This window comes from Chanos chanos, chromosome 6 (genome assembly GCF_902362185.1).
Source record: "Chanos chanos chromosome 6, fChaCha1.1, whole genome shotgun sequence".
NCBI classification, from domain to species: domain Eukaryota; kingdom Metazoa; phylum Chordata; class Actinopteri; order Gonorynchiformes; family Chanidae; genus Chanos; species Chanos chanos.
In genome coordinates this window covers 19,478,236-19,497,546 of record NC_044500.1, presented here as the reverse complement: position 1 = coordinate 19,497,546, position 19,311 = coordinate 19,478,236, and the positions used below count along the sequence as shown (strand labels likewise).

At 41.9% G+C, this 19,311-nt stretch overlaps 1 protein-coding gene across 1 annotated transcript; it reads right to left on the bottom strand.

Moving 5' to 3' along the window:
• Positions 1-5,610: 5,610 nt before the first annotated feature.
• ccdc9 (coiled-coil domain containing 9) lies at positions 5,611-18,075 on the bottom strand. Its single transcript, XM_030778516.1, has 15 exons — positions 17,988-18,075; positions 17,147-17,224; positions 16,687-16,791; positions 16,168-16,317; positions 14,716-15,039; positions 14,472-14,555; positions 14,177-14,344; positions 13,540-13,721; positions 13,017-13,075; positions 11,451-11,574; positions 10,941-11,049; positions 10,291-10,789; positions 9,784-9,903; positions 9,488-9,601; positions 5,611-6,988 (listed from the first exon to the last, which is right to left on the bottom strand). The coding sequence occupies exons 2-15, from the start codon at positions 17,147-17,149 to the stop codon at positions 6,984-6,986; spliced, it is 2,046 nt and encodes a 681-aa protein (XP_030634376.1). The 5' UTR covers positions 17,150-17,224; positions 17,988-18,075; the 3' UTR covers positions 5,611-6,983.
• Positions 18,076-19,311: the final 1,236 nt, after the last annotated feature.

Below are 19,311 nucleotides of genomic sequence, written 5' to 3'. Positions count from 1 at the left end.
AGGTCAGACTGATGCAACAAAGAGGAGACATGAACAGGTCACCTCCTCAGGCTCAAGAACTCCAGTTGATAAATTAACTTGTCAACAGCGGGGAAACTGGACCACTCAATCTGACCTCAGAGCTCTCTCAAATGATCTTCCCCATACCTTGTGCAGAGATACAGTGAATGATCTGTTCTCAACTGACTACGTAATCTGTAATCCCTATGCACTGGAGAAGGAGCAGGACAAGAGCATTGAGGTTTATGTTTACAGAAGATATGATTCCCCCAGTAGCACTGTCCTGCCCTCTTTTCTCCAATTCCCACTTCCTAACCAGGTCATTCAAAATCAAGAATTTTGCGACTCTATAGAGAGATATTGCCAGCCAGGGAATAAGCTAAAACCAAACCAGATGCAAGTGAAATCAAAGGTGAGCTCCACAGGTGGCTTTCTTCCTGGCTGGCTAAAGAAAGAATTTCTTCATCAAAGTGACTTGTGCCAGTCCGTCAAGAATGCTGTCACCAAACCCTCTAGCAGCTTCTGGAGATTGGTGAGACCCAGGATGGTGTTGACTTCATCTGATCCTAGCAGAGAGAGTGACCTGCTGGTTAGTGCTCCGAAGCCTGAGGTTATGTTGATGAGTTTACTTGAGCATAAGGCATCTCACTCTTCTAAAGCAGTAAAGAGCCATTGCACCCTCACAGACACAGTGCTAAAGAATCGCTGTGTCTCAGAGGAGCGACCCCAATGGAAGGTGTCAGAGGTGAGATCTCTCCGTAGATATAATGGAAAATGTGATTGTGGGAAGAGGCTCCACCCAGGCAGGGTTGCACTGGATACCCAGGCAAGCAAGATGCATGCCCTTCAGAGAGGTGAAGACAGTTCTCCTCAGAGGTCAACAAAAACTCTGCAGAGTCACACTCGCACTGGAGCAGGAGGTAATTTGTTAAGTTTGCTCCGTCGACACACATATCCCGATGTGAAATTCTTCAGCAGAGGAGAATCAGATTCAGATCTGGAGATACTGATGCCCATAGAACAAAACTGAGGTCAAGGAACAAAATTCCAAAATTCCTGGCTTTTCTTTTCTCCGCCACAATGCTGACTCAGAGAAGTTTTCTCATTGTTATTAGTGTTGGTCAGGTATTAAATAATTTCTACAGAAAAATATGGATTCAACACAGCTTATAGCTCTTCAGCAGAATTTTCATTTACTGATGGAACATTTACATGATTCTGTGATTATTGTACAACACATGGGTTCCAGTGAGTAATTACACACTTTCTACACAGGAAAAAAAGGAGTTTTCCGCTTAGTGTGAGTAGCTTTGTGTAATTGGGAAATTTACCAGTTATATTATTAAATTCCTCAGCTGGACTGTGCTCCATTGAGATAACAAAGATGGAGAGCATTTGCACTATTTGACATAGTGGAAAAGTAGGCTACGATACTTGAAAATACTATTACATTTTTCAGTACGTATAACCATCAAAAACACAGAAAAGTAATGCTGAGAGTGACACAGAAGGGCACAGTCATAACAAGAGTCAGACACAACCTCTTCAGGTAAATACCTTTTTCCTAAACTTGTAAATCAATAACAAAAGCGAATTTTGCATCTGCATATGTTTGTGATAGATAATTATTTCTGCAAGTATACAACTATTAACTTTAGGTTGTTTGAAGAAAACCGTCTTACTGATGTGACACTGCGCTCTAGTGGCAAGAAGTTTCATGCCCTATTTGGTTTTTCTTGCCTATTCTTTTCTTCTCCTGAGCTGATCCTTTAAGTATTTGTTCTAACACTTGTAAAATATAAGAGTTTTTCAGATCAACTCGGCTCGCTCTTTCTCACTTGTCATGTTTAATATCCTGCCGACGGCAGAGGTCATTTAGGGGAAAGGTTCTTCTCAACGCAAACGATTTTCAGGCTTTAAATTATTATTTGTCAGTGGTTCCTCAGAATGACTAGAGTGTTTTTTTTTCTTGGCGACTACAAATAAAAATATGCCTTGAGAAGAAATAATACACAGAACATTTTAAAAAAAATTTTTTCTGTGTCCTGTGTGTGCATGTGTCTTCAGACAATACAGTCCCGGGAAGCACAGAGAGCAGCGGAGAACAAATGCGTCCTGACAACTTACAGTGCAATTTAATTATTGAGTGAGCGAAGAGACAAAATAGCTCTCCACATCCTCACCGGTCTACACCGGCCGCAAGCAAATTCACATAGGCCTTAAAATCAAGAGAGAGCGAGACACATATAAACAGAAAAGTGACGAACAAGAGAGGGTGAAATCAAATATAAAGAAAAATTGCAGAGTACTGTTGGAACGGGTTTGCAATAGACAGGAAGCGAGAATGACCCAGGCGTTCTGTGTATACAATTTTTATTTGTTAATCAATATTTTATGGTTCTGCAAACAAGCTTTTGCACTTGGTTACATCTTCTGACAAATTGTTGTTTTACAAGACTGTATTCGTCGTACGTCAGACATTTCAGTACACCTGCCAGAACAATAACATTTGTTGGTGTTGCATGTATTTCGTGAGTGATAATAGTTCTTTTCAATGGCTTTATCAGAATTACGAGAACAACGACAGAGTACTCCTCAGTGAATATAAGTCGCTCGTAAAAGTTCATGACAGACGAAAAAAGTTTCAAACAAAAAGAGTGCTCAGTGTAGCGAAAACAGGAACGCCTACCCAGCTAAAATACCTAAAACTTTATCTAAGAATGACTCTCAAGAATGAAGAAGAACGCGCACTGCTCGTATGTTTTTGTAGCCCAATACTAGCATGAGGTACGTCCGAAACTAACTTGCTTGTGTATGATTTGCTTTATTTTACGGTTTGTGAATCTGGTAGTCTGTGATTAACCGATTTCTATGACTTGACGGAAAATGCAGTTTACTAAAACGGATGCGTAAAAATTCTAAGTGCGCAAAAGCGGTGCAGTGCTAGGGCATATATAATAAGGCCAATCATTTTCAGGCTCAGTTGGCTTGCGCATTAGACTATGCCAAGTTAAAAGCCGTTAGCGTAGCTGAGGTGACTATTCACAAATAACAACTCAATGTCAAAGAGCAGCTACTTCCGGTCAAATTCTAAATATGTTATTGATGGCACTGAATATATTTTAAGAGGATTACTGTAAATGTAAGTTCAATTCAAATTTTCATCGAAAATGTCTATAACCAACAACATCAAAAATCTTGCTGAACATCAAGCAAATTATCCCCGGGTGGGACAATTGATTTAGACCTGAGAGGTATCTAGTGATATAGGCTAGTTCTCAGTTGTACACGTAGGCTATATTACAACAAATCATGACAGAGGTACGTCTAGTAGGCTACATGTGTCGTCTGAAAATATATAGATCATTACTAAACTGGGCAAATCTAAGCCATAATACGTAAATTATCATAGAAAAGTAAACGAAATATAATTGTGAGAAAAAAAAACATTTCATAAACGTAAACCTGGGTCTAAAGTTACTGAATCTGACACTGATCAATCGCACTAGTCTGCATAAAACAGACCCTTATTTGAACAAAAGCACGCATGATTACATATCGGGCCTACTATTTAAAAGGTATATATTACTATGGTGACTTGATAAACTAAGTCGGATGTGAGAGGCTCAAACAATATCCCATGAAGATTGCACAGCGCTTCAACGCACAACTCGTGCGTCCAAGAGTCCCAAATCGTTCCAGTGAGAAGAGAAGGATTTAAGGTGTGGAGTGTATAGTGCTCTTCACGAGACCAACGAGTTCATTTCAGCGTCAAGATCAAGTGTGACATCTTCACGTTATGTTCCAAATGTTTTACTCTCATTGCAGTTACAACCTTGCAAGTGAGCGTTTTTAACTTCTGGGCAAGTGGCGTTGGTATGGGTGTCATCTGGCTTCCAGAAGAAAACATAGTAGATAGCTAAAATGAAGGCGGGTATAGACACACAGAGGAAATAAGCAATCCCCATCGCAACTTTCACCCAAATTTTGGTTGTCGAGTTCCCCTGTTTTATCCACTGGTCGCTCGGATAACTTGGTCTCCTTTCTGCGCCGCCGTTTATCCTCCCGGTTGCGACTCGTGTGTTGCCTTTCATTATGAAACTGGCTATTTTCCAAGAAAAATGTTCCAATAAATATTTGCGTGACACGCGACAAAGACTTTTTTGTCCTTTGTTTGCAAGTTACACACCTCAGCTGTTTGTCGGTGAAAACGTCCTACAAGACGCCGTAACTTTCTCGGTTCCTAGAGTGCGGTGCATCCACGGCGTGCGTGCTCAGTGTTTATAATATTCATTTTGGGGCGGAGAAAATCATAAACGACCATCGATTGGCTTGAAATGTCGGTGCCGCGCCCCTCAGCATATGGAACATCAGTTTCACTGTACATCCCTTTTCTGTACTGCAAAATTAACAACCGTATCCAAAATAGTCTTTAAGTTTTTGCAAGCACATGAGGATTTAAAAATAGAGTAGCAGTTGATTGTTGGCTGCGCGTTATGTGTGACTGCTTAGAACCATCTCTGAAATTTTCCTAACGCAAATTGCGTTATGCAGCAAAGAACCGCTGCTACTGTAAAAATAACGAACTCTGAAGTTCTTGTAGCTCGATTAAATTGCGGTCAAATTAATGATTACAAATTAACTGTTAATGGAGTCAAGTTATGAGTAGAATGATCAGGTTTTGACTGTGATTGCAATGAATGACAGTCCATGCTTTCAAACGTGCTCGGGGCAGAATTTGCTTAGGATTTGAACAATTCAAGTCATTGACTTTGTGCATAAAAGCAGAAATCCATTAGATAAAGCAGCAAATGAATGCATTTGCTCAGCTGCATGGTCAAGGATGGGCCAATGAAATGACATGTAAGTTATGGACATGTCTGTCCTCTGACTAACACAAACATGCTATATATAGTCTCTTCTTATTGCCACCCCTGGTGAAGATAAGAGAGAAGGGCTGTATGAAAAGACTGCATATACAGTGAGCTAGATTATGTGCTCAAAAATATGGGGAAATGTTATTTTTCTGTTACAAACACTCAAAGCCTTTTTTGTAAGTTCATCTTAGTTTTTATGAAAGTATATTGTGGCTTCCTTATTTTTTAGAAAACTATTTTCCATCAATCATCATTAATAAAGTCAAGGAACCTGCAAATGAAAAGGGAAAGTATAAAATTATGCATAGCACTTACTCTGTAAGAATAATTCAGTTTTGAGATGAAAGGGAAATTTAAACAATATTAATTACTGGAGTATTACTTGCTGTCTGCATTTTAGTCATTTTCATTAAGGATGTCAGTAACTTTGGAGGAGACCTATCAAAGTACACGATGGACATTCATGAAACTAACACAATGAGATTTTAAATATTAAAAAAAACCCGAACTATATACTACACTAGATTTCATTTCAGTTGATGGGAACAAGGGAGGTTTAATCTTGTCATTTTGAAAAGCAGTCCATTCAAATCCTTGGTAAGCTTGCTTAAAAAAGAACAAAACAACTGGGCTAGAGATGGTCCTTCACAAGACAACTGCTGGAGAAACCACACCAACATATCAAAGTCATGCCATGCACTGTGGAGAAGCCAATCAAACCTCAAACTCGACCTCATTTAAATGATGTACTTTTTATTCCTTTTTTTAAAACAGGAAGACAAGTCCTTAGCAGTGAGATGCAGTAGATACAATACAATCACAAAGGTCATGATTTTTCTGTTTTTCTTTCTGCTACCTCAAGACTTAAAAATGTAAAGACCTCAATGCAAACAGTGTCACACTCACAAAAAAAGCCTTCACATATACACTGGAATGTGGTTTATGATTTTCTTTAAAAACTATACATATTGCATTGCTGAGGCTCCTGTTTAATTCATTTCATCCAGATACAGGAGCAACATTTATCAGTACAATTTAGATGAGCCAATATTTAACCAGTCAATATCAACTAAAGGAAAATAAAGTAAAACGAGTAGACAAAAGCCAAAAACCAAAAAAAAAACAAAAGAAAAACATAAGTCTACTGAGGTACACATTATTTGATGAAATGATTTTCACTGCATCATACAGGCCACCGCCTATCCAGCAACTGGACACACACCATGGTCTTTGGTCAGATGTGGATGATCTCAGTGTCAAAGACACTGGTCTATGCGGTCACCGATAACTGCACTGTAAATGAAACCAACTCAAACATCATGATTTTCCCCATGCACACGATTTGTTCACATCTAGCTTTAGTCAATAATTAGAAACACTTTGTACATTGAGTTTGTAAAGAACCAATGCCCCGACACTCCAGTTTAATTTTAAGTAACGTGTCTCGTAAAACATGCCTGAATGAACATGACGCCCAAAGATGAAAAGCCCAAGAATGGTAAAAGATCCCATAGGGTATTTTAGGGTATTCCCACAGTTTCTGGTCAAAACCAATTATAATTTCTGAGGCATAAATTAAGGCAGTCTGACTGCTTTCCTAATGGAAGCAAAAGGTGAGAAATAACAATTTTTTTCTTTCCTTTTTTTTTTTTGCCCAATTAAAATGCAATACCCTTCAATAAATGCATTTGAGGTTTGTGTAGGTCTGAGATGGCTGTAGCTGTAGATTTGAGTTTGTTTATTTTAGGTAACTGGGAGGTTTGTAATCACTCTACGTCATATTTACATTAATGTAAACTGGATTCAGCAAGGCATGTTTTACAGACTGAACCACATAAATAGAGGTGGCACCAGGCTCACGGTGGGATCACTAAATGATCAGAAGACTCAAGATACCAGATGCTGATCAGATAGAGCAGAGGCAGTGCCGTTTATGAGACCAGAGGATAAATCCCCCCTCCCTCTGCCCACCTCCTTTATATTTTCAGTCAATGCTTTATCCCTTCCTGACCCAACCCCCTCCCTCCCAGGATCTCTCTTCTCTTCTTCTTCTTCCTTCCTTTCTGAATCCCTATGACTGAAAAGTCCAGTTGTTTGTGTCGGTCGTCAGCCTGTTAAGAGAGAACAGAGACCAAGGGAGGAGTCAGTCTAACATTCAACAGCCAGGAAACACCTACAGGAGAGACAATGCATGACACAGTCCACCCATGTACTCTCCACCGATACAGGAACATGCAACAGGCCATGGCTCTAAGCCTGACAGTCAAAAACACCTTTGGTTCATCTCTGGTACAGACCTGATTCCTTTAGTTACGAGTGTTAAATCCTCAACAGATTTTGTAAAAATGTACAAAAATGGGTAAGAACTCAATGCAGTCTCCTACTAAGGTGTCCTGTTCTTGTGTAGGAATTAGGTCAACACACTAAAAACACACCATCCTCCAAGTTTATGTGCTTCAAGAAACAGAAGGTGAATCGAGTCTTAGCGATAAATCTCAAGTCCATTTTCCATATGACCAACACTCTTTTTCATAAGAGATGGCTGTAGGACCTTAAATGACCCCAACAGCAGAACACTTTGGCAATTCCTTGTTTAAAACTCGTGCGCTAATTTACTCCATTTTCCGATGGCTTCCATTACAAGTCTTCCGTTTAAGCAATTCGCACGTAAAAGCTTTTCGACGATTAGGATTTTCCTGTTGTTTTCCGGCTCTATTTCATCGGCATAATCCACAAACAGTAATCAAATTTAGTGAAAAGCAAGTATCAGTTACTGTAACCAACAAATTGACACCAAGCCATTAGCTGCTGTGCCGATTTCTGGAAGGGAAACAAATGGAGAGTAATTTGAGGGCGTGTCTATAATTATGGAAAGATAGAACAATAATCTAACCCCATGAAAGCCCATCATCACAACTGCCGCTGTAATTAAGGCCAAAAAAACCCAACATCGTTTTTTAGAATGAAAGGGCAAAGAAATACGAACCGCAGATGCAAACAAACATGTCACTGATGCGGTTAGTTACAGTATTATACGATGGTATAATTTTGTAACACACAGAAGAGGTTAACAGACATACAGTTACAAATTCAGGGTGGAGGGTTCTAAGTCCACAGTGTTAAAATGACATGAAAGGGAAAGGGGGGAATCAACACAATTACGAGAGACAAGAACCACGATATTTATTCTGCATTCCAACATCTTACCAAATGTGCAATGCATAACCACAACACAGAGCAGGTACAAAGTCGACACATCTTTATCACGCTATTTAAAAAAATAGACATCTCGAGGAAAAAAAAAAAAAAAAAAAAACACTACACAAGACATCCTACCTGATACAGGCTTAAAGATCATATAAAGAATAAGATGACTAATTTCTGTAAACGCTGGCAAATGTAAGCATATTAGTTTAAGCTTTGTGAGGAAAATATGACTGATGGAGATGCAATATACTAAAGGCAATGTTTTAATTGAATTGTCCATACAGGTTCAGAATGCTGATGCTATAGAGCTTAGCAAACCAAAAAAAGGACATGACTGAAGTACACATGAAAATCTGATTGTGTTGGATAAACCAAATCAGTGATCTGAGACAGAGTTCTCGCAAAGCCATGTGAAGGAGAAATTTGTGTGTTCAAATTTGGCATAGTAATTTAATTGTCCACCATCTACTCTGCATGACTGGTTAGCCTCTCTGGGTTTTACAGCCGAATCAGAGAACACCTCCCCTTCCTCTAACTTTACAACACTAAACAGCAACGGGAGACTCTCAGCCTGCAAGGAAAAACCAGGGGAAACAAACAAATGAAAATGTTTCATTCCTCTCTGCGATGAGTCATATACACAGCAACATATTTCAGTTCAGGCATGCTTAAAAAAAAAAAAAAAAAAAAACGGAAAAAAAAAGGACGAAGGATTGCACAGAGAAGTAATATCATGCGTGGAGACAAGCAGCCAGAGCCCCAAACAAAGCCACTCTTCACATGGGAAGACACGACCAAAATAAAAAAAAAACAAAACAAACAAACAAACAAACAAAGAAGGAAAGAAAAAAAAGAGGTGCATGGACAGAAGAGTGGGGGGGTCCAGGAGCATGTGAGTGGTCAGAGGAAAATGAGTTCTTTTTGAAGGAGGTGAGCTGAGTTGACAGTCTGCGTGAAGCCGAAGATAAGAGCAGTCAGTCCCGAGAGGAAGGGGAGGGGCTTGTCACGGCCAGAGGACCAGACGAAGGAGGGCACTCTCATTTGTCAAGAGAGACAAGCTTCGCACCGAGACGCCATCTCATGCCATTAGACAGATGGAGAGAGAATGGAAGAGGGAGAGGTTGAGTGAAGGAGACAGGAAACAGAAAGTGCAAAGAAGAGAGAAAGAGAGACAGAAAGATTTACAAAAAAAAAAAAAAAGGAAGACAGACAGAGAGCAAGACAGACAGAGAGTGAGAAAGAATTAAAGCAAGAAAAAAAGAAACAAAGAGAAAGAGAGAGAGAGAGAGAGACAGAGGTGCGAGAGGCAGATGAGAAAGCGTGAGTTAGTGGTTAGTGCTCGGCTGGGCTCAGAGAGGCCTTATGGAAAGCCACAGTCTGATAGTCGGTAATGTGCACTGCACCTGAGGATGGCTGCTCAGAGCTCTCCACGGCCGAGTCTGCGGCCGACTCCGCTGCTGGGGGCTGGCTGTCAGCCAGCTTCTCATTGGGCTCTATGACAGGAGCTGGGGTTTCCTCTGCAACACACAAGAACGTGTAGACACAATTCAGATGCATCTATGGCAGCACATCTGCTATTTTTTCAGGGGGAAAAAACAAAACAAACTGCAAAATAAAAAGGAGAGTTAACTTAAGGTTTTACTGTGCATGCTTACAGTGATGTCTTAAATACTGTCAGTTGGTTTACATTAGCATTTACCCTTTGATGCCGTGGAGTCCTGGGCTGGTGGTGGAGTGGACACCACAATGTCTTGGTTGGTGGTTGTAGTGGTTTCAGCTGGCTCCTTTGATGATGATGATGATGTTTCTTCAGAGGTTTCTACATCCACAAATGAAAGAATCAGAAGAATGCTGAGTTCCATTTCATTAAAAAAACTTTTTTTAAAAAAAGATTTTGCACAGCTGTCGTCATTCGGAAACATTTACTCTCTCTTTTGGTGCTTTGTGGGTTGTCCTATTTGAAGAAGGGCCAATATACTGGCCCTTACTGCAAAGTCGTTGTATGTGTACAACAGAGACAGATACATAGATTTGACCATTAAACCTAAATTCACTTGCTCCCTCACTGGCTGACCATATACTCAAATAAAAGACCATAGAACTGACCATATACTCAAACAGAAGACCAGAGAACTGAGGAACTGAGGATGTTTGACGTTCTAACAAACTAGCATGTGATGCTAACGGAAACCTTGCATCACCCCACCTGTCTGTGTGTTATCCTGTTTCTCCTGCTCTGCTGGTTGGCTGGACTTAGCCTGCTCCTCCTCCTGGCTCTTGGCCTGGGAAGGGCTCCCCTCGTTACTCCCCGGCTTCAGCGGGCTCTCTCCGAGGCTACTCCGAGGCGACAGCATCTCCATCTCCTCCCCCCAGTCGGTGACAGGCTGGTGGCCCTCCAGCGGGGAGAAGGGGCTGAGGGGCTTGGTGGCCAGCTCTGGGGTGGCCTGGATCTCCTGAGGAGATGGGATCCGGACCTTAGGTCTAGGGGTGCGTTGCTCCTTAGGGCTTTGTGCTGGCGGAGCAGGAGAGGTTGGGGTCTTGTCTATCGGGCTGTCTTTGTTTTGGGATTTTTGTTCTTCGCCTTCAGACTCTTCGCCGTCTTCTCCCACCTCTTCTTCGTCTCCGTCGCTGGCGTCTTCCCACTCGTCATCATCTTCCTCGGCAGTTCCCCTGTCAGCTGGTTTCTCCTCCGCCTCCTTAGGCTGCTCCTACACCAGGAACCACATTGTAACAGTACAGGAGAAAGGACACACATTACGACTGAGTTCGCTTTTTTATTGGTAGCACTGAATAGACAAGCTAGATCAGTATGAACTGAATGGACTGAATTACAGTCAGGCAGAGTCAAACCTCTACCTTCTCAGAGGATGAAGCTTTTGGCTTCTTCTCATCCTTCTCTTTCTCTGTTTCTTCCTTCTTTCCTTTTTCCTCCTCTTTCTCTCCCTCCCAACGGTTATCGTGCATGCTGTAGAGAGAAATTGAAATCCTGAGATGAGATCACTGGACAACAGATCCAATCTTGGCAGCTAAGGCTCCTTCACAAAAAAAAAAGTCTTATGCAATAATGAACAGAGGGTGAGACTGATCTAAATCGTCTGAAATACATTTTGCATAAAATATCAGAGCAAGGTTACTGAAGTCATTGCCCTTTGGAAAGATAAACATCTTTTCAGCACTGTGAACATACATTGTCAGCCTCAATTTCCAATTTCAATTAAGCTTGAAGGGTGAGAGGAGAAAGGGGGAAAGAAAAAGCTTCACTGGACTTTACTTTAGAATATTAACGAATAATGGAAAGGAACTGGTTTCATTAAGAATAATGAATAGTCTTTGGCCAGTGAGGGAGGAAGGGGCGTTGATTTTTACCTGTAACTCTTGCCCTGGGTCTGACCCTTTCCTCGACCTCGCCCCCTGCGGCCCGCCTCTCTCGACTTGCCGTGTCCCAAGAAATCCCCAAACGTGGGTGCTTTGGGAGGTCTCTTGCCGTCCTCTGAAAGAGAGGGTAGGTAAAAATTAGACCAATCTGACACTGAGTGAGATGTGGGGCCAGTGCAAGACCTTGGAAAACGACTGTTATTGGAAAACCATCAGAGGAGTGGGCAGCAACAGACGGAGGGGGCGGGGTGTTCAAAGTAACAGATGGGTCGTCTGGCACTTATGACGGATTGGTTGTCAGATGTGTCAGTCTTCAGGGAGGAGGAAGGAGATGTAGAAGAAAAATGGGGAAAATCATGCAAATGTGACCTTGACTTTAGAGTGACGTGATATACAAACAAACTTTCTTTTTTTTTTCTTCAATAAATAAGGATTTATTGAGCAAACACAAACACACACACACACAAAGCCAGATAATTAGTGAGCATGTTGGCTATGAGACACAAGCCAGTTCTTCTTTTGTCAGATAATATGTCCATAAAGTTTTTCAATAAGTGAGTTTTTCCAAACAACAGTGGTATATAATCTTGGAATGCTTGCAGGAAAAAAAGGGGGAAATAGTGACCAGGTAAACTGACAGGTTAGGAAGACCATCATTGGGGGGTGGTGGTGGTCTTTAAGCATGGCTGGTGTTGGGTAGCGGATTTAAAAACAAAACAAAACAAAATAAAGTGCCAGACACACACAGTCTCATGCCATTGGCTGACCTGAGGCCCCACTGCGTTGTTGGGCACGGGCATTGCGCCCCCTAGCAGCTGGAGAGACACATCATGAAACACAACAGTAATGTAGCAACGATCAGAGACGGCGTTCAAACAGCATGGAGGTGTTCCACCATGCTGGGACTCTGTCAGTTACACAACATGAGTTAAAATTCAAAGTGACCAACAGGACAAGGAGAACAGGTTAAGCGCCTTCCTATTGGACAGTTTTGACTTTTGGCTACAAAAATATTTGGCCTGAGAAGAGAGAAACCCAGCTTAGTGGAATAGCCCCCTACACAACAAAGCAATCAACAGGCTGACTTATGTAACAACATTATCTATCAGACTCAGTGTAGAAAGAGACGCATACTGCCAGTAAGTTTGACAACCACCCAGTACTACAATACACATGAAAACACCAGTGGGCCCGTCAACAGAGTACTTTTGAAATGTATGGTTAGGGTGAGGATTTTTACTGAAAACTGAAGGTCTTATTTTCATGGTTTTAAGAGCACTCTGTGACTCTTTCCATCTACCACAGAGAGTTTTAATGAGGGCTGAAAGTTAGACTGAATAAAATAAAGATTTTATTCAGAGCTCCGATTTAGCATTTTCACCATCACAGTCAGATCATCTGAGTGCAAACAGATCATCTGTTGTTTTATTTCTGTGTTTTTCGATAACTATCACTTGTCCAGTCTCCTTTAAGAGTTTCAAACTGGCCTTATGCAAGTATATGGGGTGAGACTGAAGGGTGTGTCAACGTGTGTGTGTGTGTGTGTGTGTGTCTTGCCTCTCCTATTGCTCTGTTCTGGCGTCCCCTCTACGGCCACAGCTGCGTCCTCCTTGAACCTGTGAATACACCACAGGCTTACTCTCCTTTTCATTCTCACCCTGTCAAACTGCATTAGGCCTACAGCCATCTAGTTACTCACTCACACACACACACACACACGCACGCACGCACGCTCTCTCTCTCACACTTACACTAGAATGTGGACAAAACCTTCAGAGACCTCTGGAATTCTTATCTGACCATCTGTCAAATTCACAGTGATGCAGACCTAAGCCAACCAATCCAAAATGTTTTACAGCCCATGACTGCAGGCTGAACTGTGTCTGCGTCAGCGTCTTCCTAATTATTACCGTTTCATATCACTTTTACTGTAATTAGTCTATATTCAATTAGCTTGGTGCTCTCTTTAATCCAGGCCTCTGACCAATAGCGCTGAATCACTGTCCAAAAGCGCACATACAGCAGTTTGATGGCGTTTTTATGAAAGTAAAGCAGTTTTTTTCCCCTCTCTCTCACTCACATGTTGTCTGTTTTCTGGGCGTCCCATTCCCGTCTCCATTGTCCGGTGGCATTGCGATGGCGAGCCAGTCTCTCTTCATCTATTTGTTCACGTTCCTTCTTCCAGCGCAGGTACTCAGCCCGCTCCCGACCCGTCATAGACAGGGTCATGTCCACAGAACCTTTCCCCCCCGGTCTCCGACTCTGAGACAGAGAGACAGAGAGGGCGAGAGAGAGAGAGAGAGAGAGAGAGAGAGAGAGAGAGAGAGAGACAAACAGTGTGAGACAGAGAGAGACCACAGACATAAGAGTGAGAATGAGAGAGAGAAAAGGACAAAGAGAAAGGAAGGCAGAAAAAGAAAGGGAAAAAAAAACAAAAAAAAAACAAAAACAAAGACAACTACACTTTCATGTGCTGTTTAAACATACTCTTGGACTGTGGAACTATTGGGGTAGACCACTTTAACTTCCTTTAATGACATTTATGTTTGTGAATAGATAAAGAGCCAGTCAGAATTTTACAAGTTCACCACACATTGAAATCAAGCTGGAAAAACGCTGAATACACAGAATTTCTGCTTATACTATAATGGTAAGCTTATTCTATGTCACTCGTTGTTCCCCTCCCTTGAAATCTGACGAATATATAAAGCACCTACCGTCCACTCTTTTTCTACCTCGGCACCGGTTTTGACGTTGTCAAAGTCCAGTCCACCCCAGTTCCTGATGTGCCGACGGCTGCCCTCTTTACGGTCGGTGTCAGGAATGGGTCCACTGCGTCGTGGATCATCCAGAAAATTACGGGTGGGGTTTTTATCTCCATCAGCCTGCAAACAATAGAATTAATGATTCAACAAATCATAAACTACACAGACTCATTCCGTCAGTCCTTTAAAACACTGGGATCATGTGAGACGTGTGTGTGTGTGTATGTGTGTGTGGGGGGGGACGTACCCTTTGACCTCTCTCGTACTCTGCGATCTTTTCCATCTCCTCATTCATCTTCTCGATGTTCTGTCTCCTCTTCTCCTCCCACTCCTAAAGATCGACAACTTCATCACATTAGAGAATCACAAAAGCCCTCCCCCACATTACTGACAGATATTCGTACTTGCTTGCTCGCAAGGCATAACGTTACATTATATTGTAAGCATGCTGGAGCTTTTATGATGTCACTATCAGGGAACTGTTCGGTCACCTTAGACTTCCTGTCAGACCCTGACCCTCCTCCTGGTGTTCCTCCACCTCCTCCTCTTCCCCCTCTCCTTCCTCCTCTCTGGTTGCGTTCGCCTCGCGGAGGTCCGTCCCCTGATTCTCCATCCCATGGTTGTCTGTCAGGCCTCGGTTCTCTCCGCTCTGACCGCGGACCTCCACCCCCCCGCTGTCCTCCCCTGTTTAGTCGTCCAGAGCCGGTCCTCCGGGGCGGGCTTTCGCCCTGAGGCCTGGGGAAACCATCTCCCTCCTCTGGGCCTTGTTCTCCGTGGTGCAAAGCTCCTTTTCTATCATTAACCACTCTCTTCTCCTGCCAGCCCAACAGAAAACACAAACCCATTTTCAACATGATTCTACTCATGTACACAAAAGAGTGGACTGGAATAAATCTTTTTTTTTTATGGACATTTATGAAGTGGTTTCAAATTAAATAAGGAGTCACCCAACAGTTCCAGATGCTCTATACTCACTGACTTAGATAATAAACTAAACTCAAAAGCCTATGCCGTTAGACCCTAACATAACCCTCTAATACAAGAAATGACGTATTTGAAATATTTGACGTCCACCGAGTTGTAAAAATAAACCAGGAAGCAAACACATTTTCAGGAAGAGAGGTGTCCTTGGTGTCAGGTCCCTCTTATGGTGAAGTTGCTGCACCTGTCTGTCATTTAAGGGCAAGTGCAGTTCCGTTGACGGAACAGTCCGTTTGCTGAGCAGTGTAACCTTCGGATGCCTCGACAGGGGGTCCGATCACAGCTGCACGGACCATCTGCGGCCCCGAGAATCACTACAGGTATTGATTAAAATGCACTACAGCTTGTCACCTAAGACGGCAGGTGACAGATTAAAATTTGACCACAGGCTGTGAATGGCCAAGTTGGTAATTACTGGTACAATTCAGTTGTGGGTCTCGAGCAACTCGCTGTGGCATCAAAATGAAACAGAAGCTGCTCAAGGACAAGACTTATGGAAAAAGAACATTTACACCAAACCCATCCCTTAAAAGTGGTCAAACCCACTTCATTTGTGAGATATCTGACAAGGTGAGTGAGTGTCCAGAGCATTGCCCTTGGTTGAGATGTGAGCTGGTGAAACAATTCTGAAAAACCACAAAAGTACTTTTATTGTGGTTGTCTCATTCACGATGCCTAGCTCTGCTTCAATTCATACACTCTGTTCTCAATTATGCTGTTATGCTGGTCTGATTTCATTAAGAGCAAGAGCAATCAAGAAGGATGAGATGTCTGACTGACAGCTTGCCCAATGCAAGGAAACGAGCTAGCTGACATGCTGTGATGGGAGGTACTGCTACAGAGAGCATTACTGGGAGATCTGGATTGAATCTACTGAGGAAGGCTGTTAACAGTGAAAGCTTAGCAACAGTGACAGTGGTTTGTAATAGCAAACAGGATCATTTTTCACAGCGTGAACTTACTCCACTGGGTTTGGACAGATCAACGGTCACGGTGAAATTTTCCTTTTCTGTTTTCCGCCTTTCCACCTCGTGTTCATGAGAGCGAGGTTTGCGAGGCGTTGTCACGGCAATGCCCTCTTGCTCTGCCTTTTTCTTATCCTCTTCTATTTCCTGTCGGTGAAAAATGGGAACAAACAGAAAAGAGAGAGAAAAAGAAACAAAGAAAAACCATAATACACAATCGTTTAGTGAAAGAGCAATGTGCTGGTAAACGTCAAAATACCTCAACGCACTGAACATCTACAGAGACAGAAATCAGAAACCCAATCAAACTTTATAGATCTCCTGAACATTATGAGTCTGTAAACATTTATGCATCTCTGTTCCTTAAGGTTATTCTTACTGGTAAGTTGAAAATATGTAAAAATACAAAAATCAGTTTGCGAAAATAAGACCGAGGCAACGGCATACCAATAGATTTCCCCTCAGGTAGAACACAGAGATGGGGGGGGGGGGGGGGGGCACGACCTTTACGCTCACCTGGTACCTACGCACGAGTGCCTCATTCTTTTTGCGCAGCGCTTCGATTCGTCTGTCCAGTTCAGCATCTTTCTCCTCCTTGGTTTTTAGATCCACCACAGTAGACTGACAGACACAGAGGAGAAAGAGTATAACTACATATTGTCCAAAAAAACCCCAAAAAACGCTCACATACATTGTCAAAAAACATGCACACAAACATTTAATTCATCTTCAGCACTAAAAAAATGTCATTTCAAATGCTGAGTAACTTAAACTATTATAGATTCTTGACAAGTTGTGGTCACATTGCAAAAGAGCTTTCTGAAAAGATCTACATTAAAAAAAGGGGCCATGGGTTTTGAGGACTGGAAATTCCTGCCTGTATGCTGATTAGCGAACAGTCACATCCAGCAGCACATAACGTTGGAACAACGACGTCTTTGTGATTTGTTCATGTACTCAGTGATTCCGCACTTACCATGGCTGCGAGCCTGTCCTAGTACAACAGTGGTGGTTGAAATCCTTTTGGATCGATCTGTAGTCTGCAACTCTTTATCTAGAAATGCGTCAGATGGCTGTACGCATGAGATGAGTGAAATATCAAGGCAATCTTACAGCTGAAGCAGACACGATTATTTTACATGAAACAATGGTGACACAGCGTTCGACTAGGCCACAATCAACATCTAGCTTTTACACGAGGGGTGCATTCTCTCTGTCACACAAGAGTGGGGAACCGTTAAGAGCCGTCTAAACAAGCAGCAGTGACATAATTGTAAAGCAGCCAATCGAACATACGCCAAAACATGTTTCGCTGTGTACAGAATGTGTGGTAATTGGTTTAACAGAACGGGTCACAATTAAAGTGGGCATATAATTGATTAAACAACGTAAACAACACCCCACGCCGTAAATTGTCCTGTTCCGTGTTACACTAGCAAATGAAAGCTTTCCTAAGCGTATTAGTGTACACATTAAAACTGTGCCGGTATAACATTAGCCAGTGCCCAGCATTGCGGCAGCCAGCGGTCTCCACCACGACACTTGAAAGAAAACTGTGGTTAATATTATCTCTCACGTTTCACGTTATCTAAAGTCATTGCAATTAGTGAGTTAAATGTACAACCTTAGGTTAGTAAGTTAGCATATCAAGTCATGGCTGGCTACAACATATCGTATAAGCAAGGCGCTGCAGAACCACTGATATCAATAGCTGGCAAGCTAGCTAGTTAGCCAAGTTGTAAAACAACATTAAACTACACGTATGACTAAATACACAAAACAATCTATCAGAAAACATACGTATTATGTTAGCTTACCCTTCTAAAGCTTTAATATCTCAGGAAAAGCTCAGTTGCTTATGAAAGTCTTAATGTGCTTTTCACAATGTTTCAGTTTCTACTGGGACAGAAGTATCCCAACCCTTGTTTCCTGTTGTCGTAGACTAACTTCCTGCGAAATAATGAACTGTCAGATTTTAAAGTGACGGTAAATCTTTACGGTACGCAAACTGGGAACGACGAAAAATGTGACACTGGACTGTTATAATTAATCATTCTTCTTTTTTTAGAAAGAAAAGAGAAAAATCCTGTTTTACACGCAAATATTTCTGGAGCCATGGCAAAAGATTTTAAACTTTATAGTGCGTTCCCAACAGCCATATTTTGAGGATAAGGAAATTTGATTATCGTATATTTGAGAAATTAAATAAGTTGCAAACAATGAAATTTAGAAGTTTATGTTCTGCGTGACCATCCGAAGATCTAAAAATAAACATACCGCTTCTTTGTGGTTGAAAGCCATGGTTTTTCTGGTCATTCCACAAGAGGGCGACGATGTCTCAGAAAACAGAGGAGAATCAAAATTCATTCCAAAAAAAAAATGGTTACACTATCGTAATATTCGATATTGTGCTGAACAGTCAATCATTTAACTAGATTACATTCATTACTTAACAAATTAGGGAATTTGAATCACAGAGCTAAATTCAAATAGCAATTGGTTGGAAGGTTTTATCACTAAGGTTGCTCACAACGTCATCAACTGCGCTGTTCTGATTGTCCTGTTGTTGATGAGGATGAGGGCGATGCCAGTGATGATGATGAGTATGATGAGGATTATTCCTATTATTTTTGTAATTAGTAGTAGTAGAAGCAGTAGTTTTAGTAGAAGTAGTGGCCTGTTATTACTTGCCTATCACTGTTTTGATCGTGTTAGTGGTAGTAACAGCCCACTTACATCAACACTCCAAATTTTGCATTTGACTTTGAGCTTTAGAACTCACGTTAAAGAGTATGGAAGTGGACGTATGTACAGTTAGTTGATGTTAACACTGCCTGACACACTAATTCTAAACGAGGACAACGTCTATGCTGGCTTTACTTGTGTGCCAGCAGTCCCCAAGTAGCGGGAGATGCGATGACTGCCGCCGTGCGACCAATCGCGTCGCCACTCGCGGCTGTCGGAGCAAACACTGTTTCCGGGCAGAAGAGTTTTATCGGAGGAAAACAACCGACAGTGCTACTTCTGTTACCCACCCACTCTCTTTTCTTTCCGCTTGTCCAACTGTCTCCATGACGTTGGCGTTAAGGAGTGAGCATTCAGGCAGTCTCACCATTAAACCCATACAAAACAAATGGTCAT

Excerpts from the sequence above, each read along its gene's own strand:
- ccdc9 (XM_030778516.1), bottom strand. Across the intron at positions 16,318-16,686 it reads CACTCGTGCGTAGGTACCAG|GAAATAGAAGAGGATAAGAA; the intron begins GTGAGCGTAAAG and ends TTTCACCGACAG. Across the intron at positions 14,345-14,471 it reads AGTACGAGAGAGGTCAAAGG|GCTGATGGAGATAAAAACCC; the intron begins GTACGTCCCCCC and ends TATTGTTTGCAG.